Here is a 2,652-nt window from a genome sequence, read left to right on the forward strand (position 1 = left end):
GTGTATATAGATGAAAAAGGAGAATGGCGAAGAAAGTCAATTTGTCCAAAGCACGGTGCCGACCTCCTTCTTTTATACTATACGAACGAGAATTCTCATTTCTTGTGAATGGGCCCAATTTCCCTTTTGTTACTGGTCGGGACGACCTAAATCCTATATCGGTTTCTCAAGTGCCAAATAGAATAGTTCTTTTCCAAGTTTGGGTAGGATTCCCGACACCAATCACATCTGTAAGTAGCAAAGATTTAAACAAATAATGAGAGGCCTTTATCTAATTAAGTTGAATAATACACAGATTGTAATAAAGGAGCGTGCTAACTGTCACAGATAGCGTGGAGATAAACAGCACGTACCGACCAAGTGTCGCGGTAGGTTGGCTGGTGCAGGCAGGTTTGATAACTCAGTAAGAGAGTATGACCACTTTGGGAAATCCCCTAGCTTTCGTCCCTCACTGTCTACAGCGTAGCCGTCATGGAACCCCAGTGTCTTCGTCAAGCATTCCACTCTAGTTTTCGCTACCAGTGTTTCAACAACACACAATACCGCCGGCCCCCATGCCACACATGTCAAATTATAGAATAGATCTCGAGTAGAGACAAGAAGACAGCACGCTAAAGCGATCGAAATGGTTGTACATGACTAGTCGTCTCCTGCGGCTCGCGATAACATGAATATCTCTCATTCTCTTCCATTCTTAGGCCTTCATAAAATAAGACAAATATAAAGCAATCGAGCCAAAGAGAAAATCATGAAGCATCTAAGGTTTCCTTATCTTTTGACAATCTAGCTCCTCCGGATACGATCATGCTTAATGTTACTGGCGCATGTTAATGTCTTAATCTCATAATAGACGAAAGAACGATAGGGAGTTGGTATCAAATCCATACCGATGATGAATGCATTCCATTCCATCGGTTAAGTTGGTATCCTCAGGAAAAAACAAAGCAGCGGAGTACCCATTTTTACATGAGAAAGAAAATGAGCTGATTTGAAGCTCTGCTCTTGTTATGTTGAACAAACGCCCTGCGGGGCACGCCCTCCGGGGGTTTACGCCAGGAATTCCGTAGAAGAGAGTCTTGGTAAGAAATAAATAAAAAAGGTACAGTCTACCGCAAGTCAAAAACCCATTGCTTCTATCGCTGACGGGGCCTTTCAGGCTATCTAAAATACCACCATCGTAAAGGAGGATTCGAAGAAGACGGCATGACCGGGAGAGAGACGCAAGGATGGGACTGGAACGATTGAATTTATCACGGATGAATAAAAATATGCGTATAGTAAAGACATACGCCCCACCCCATATCTGCGGATGATAGGCTCTAATTGCATGTGACCAGTACGGGAACCGAGTTCATGTCTTTCCGGGAGTAGAGCTTGCGTTAAACTTGCTTCAATGGCGATGAAAATAGCTCAGTTGTTAGACGATGTCATGTGCCAGCTTGTTTTCTCGTTGAAGCATTCTTAGACTGATAGCTAGGGAAGTCCCATTTTGCAAGGGCTCGCGGAGTAGCCACAGATAGAAATTATCAAGTACCAACCAAATAGTTCTTCCAAGGCTAAAGGCAGGCTGACCCGCTAATTATGTCGTAGGTAGGGATCTCGTTTGAATCAAATCGTATAACAATGAAGCGAGAAAACGTATGCGCCCGCAAACGGCTTTCGAGGCGATCCTGACCAGCAAACGAACTCAAATTCAAGCGACCCTCAAAGCGAGGGGAAGACCCCCATTCTTTTTGTCTAAATCTTACTGTACTTAAAAAGAACAATGTTGTTACTTCTTCAAATATCTATTGTGTAGGTGTTCAGTCCCAGGTAGGAATAAGTAAAGGCTGTTTCTTGTTAGTCTGTCTCTTTCTCTTTAATAGCAGGTTCTTGGGTAAAAAACCCAGTCACTTTAGAAAGTCCCCCTTTTTTTAGGGAGCAGAGCTTCAAAAGATGGAGTTACCCTACGATGAGATATTCTAGCTTCTTCAGTTTTTCTGATATGCATAAATTCGTAAATACCGATCGGCATAGAAATTTGGTTCATGAATTCATGCCCAATTCAGACGAATATCCTTGGGTTCCCACGGGGCCCATCGAGGTGAAGTTTGAAAGAGCTCGAATTTATAGGAACGCGTGGTTCCACAGTAAACTGAACCGACCCGACGATAGTCAAACGCATCAGGTTCGGTTATACGATGCGGAGACGGATTCATACTATTTTAGTGATGAACTAAATCGGGAGGTAACGGCTTTTTTTGACAACATTGACAACATTAGGACTAATAATCCGGTTTTGGAACCTCAACCTGTATTGGGGGCAATTGAAGAGGTAGCTGATAATTTTTCCGATAATTTGGTTGGTTTTTTGGGGAGCCCACTGGATCAATTTGCCATTCACCCCTACATTCCTCTTCATATGGGCCAGTTTTATTTATCATTCACAAATCTATCCTTGTCTATGCTGCTGACTGTCGGTTTGGTCCTACTTCTGTTTTTTGTTGTTACGAAAAAGGGAGGTGGAAAGTCAGTGCCAAATGCATTACAATCCTTGGTCGAGCTAATTTATGATTTCGTGCTGAACCTGGTAAACGAACAAATAGGTGGTCTTTCCGGAAATGTGAAACAAAAGTTTTTCCCTCGCATCTCGGTCACTTTTACTTTTTCGTT

At 42.7% G+C, this 2,652-nt stretch overlaps 1 protein-coding gene across 1 annotated transcript in view; it reads left to right on the forward strand.

The window, feature by feature from the left end:
* Window positions 1–2,652, forward strand: part of LOC139830726 (ATP synthase subunit a-like) — a 4,866-nt gene continuing 2,214 nt past the window's right edge. Inside the window, exon 1 of the mRNA XM_071819499.1 lies at window positions 1–2,652. This exon is cut by the window's right edge and continues 2,214 nt beyond it. Coding sequence (XP_071675600.1) covers window positions 1,952–2,652 — 701 coding nt within the window. The 5' untranslated portion in view covers window positions 1–1,951.

This window comes from Lolium perenne, chromosome 4 (genome assembly GCF_019359855.2).
Source record: "Lolium perenne isolate Kyuss_39 chromosome 4, Kyuss_2.0, whole genome shotgun sequence".
NCBI classification, from domain to species: Eukaryota; Viridiplantae; Streptophyta; class Magnoliopsida; order Poales; family Poaceae; genus Lolium; species Lolium perenne.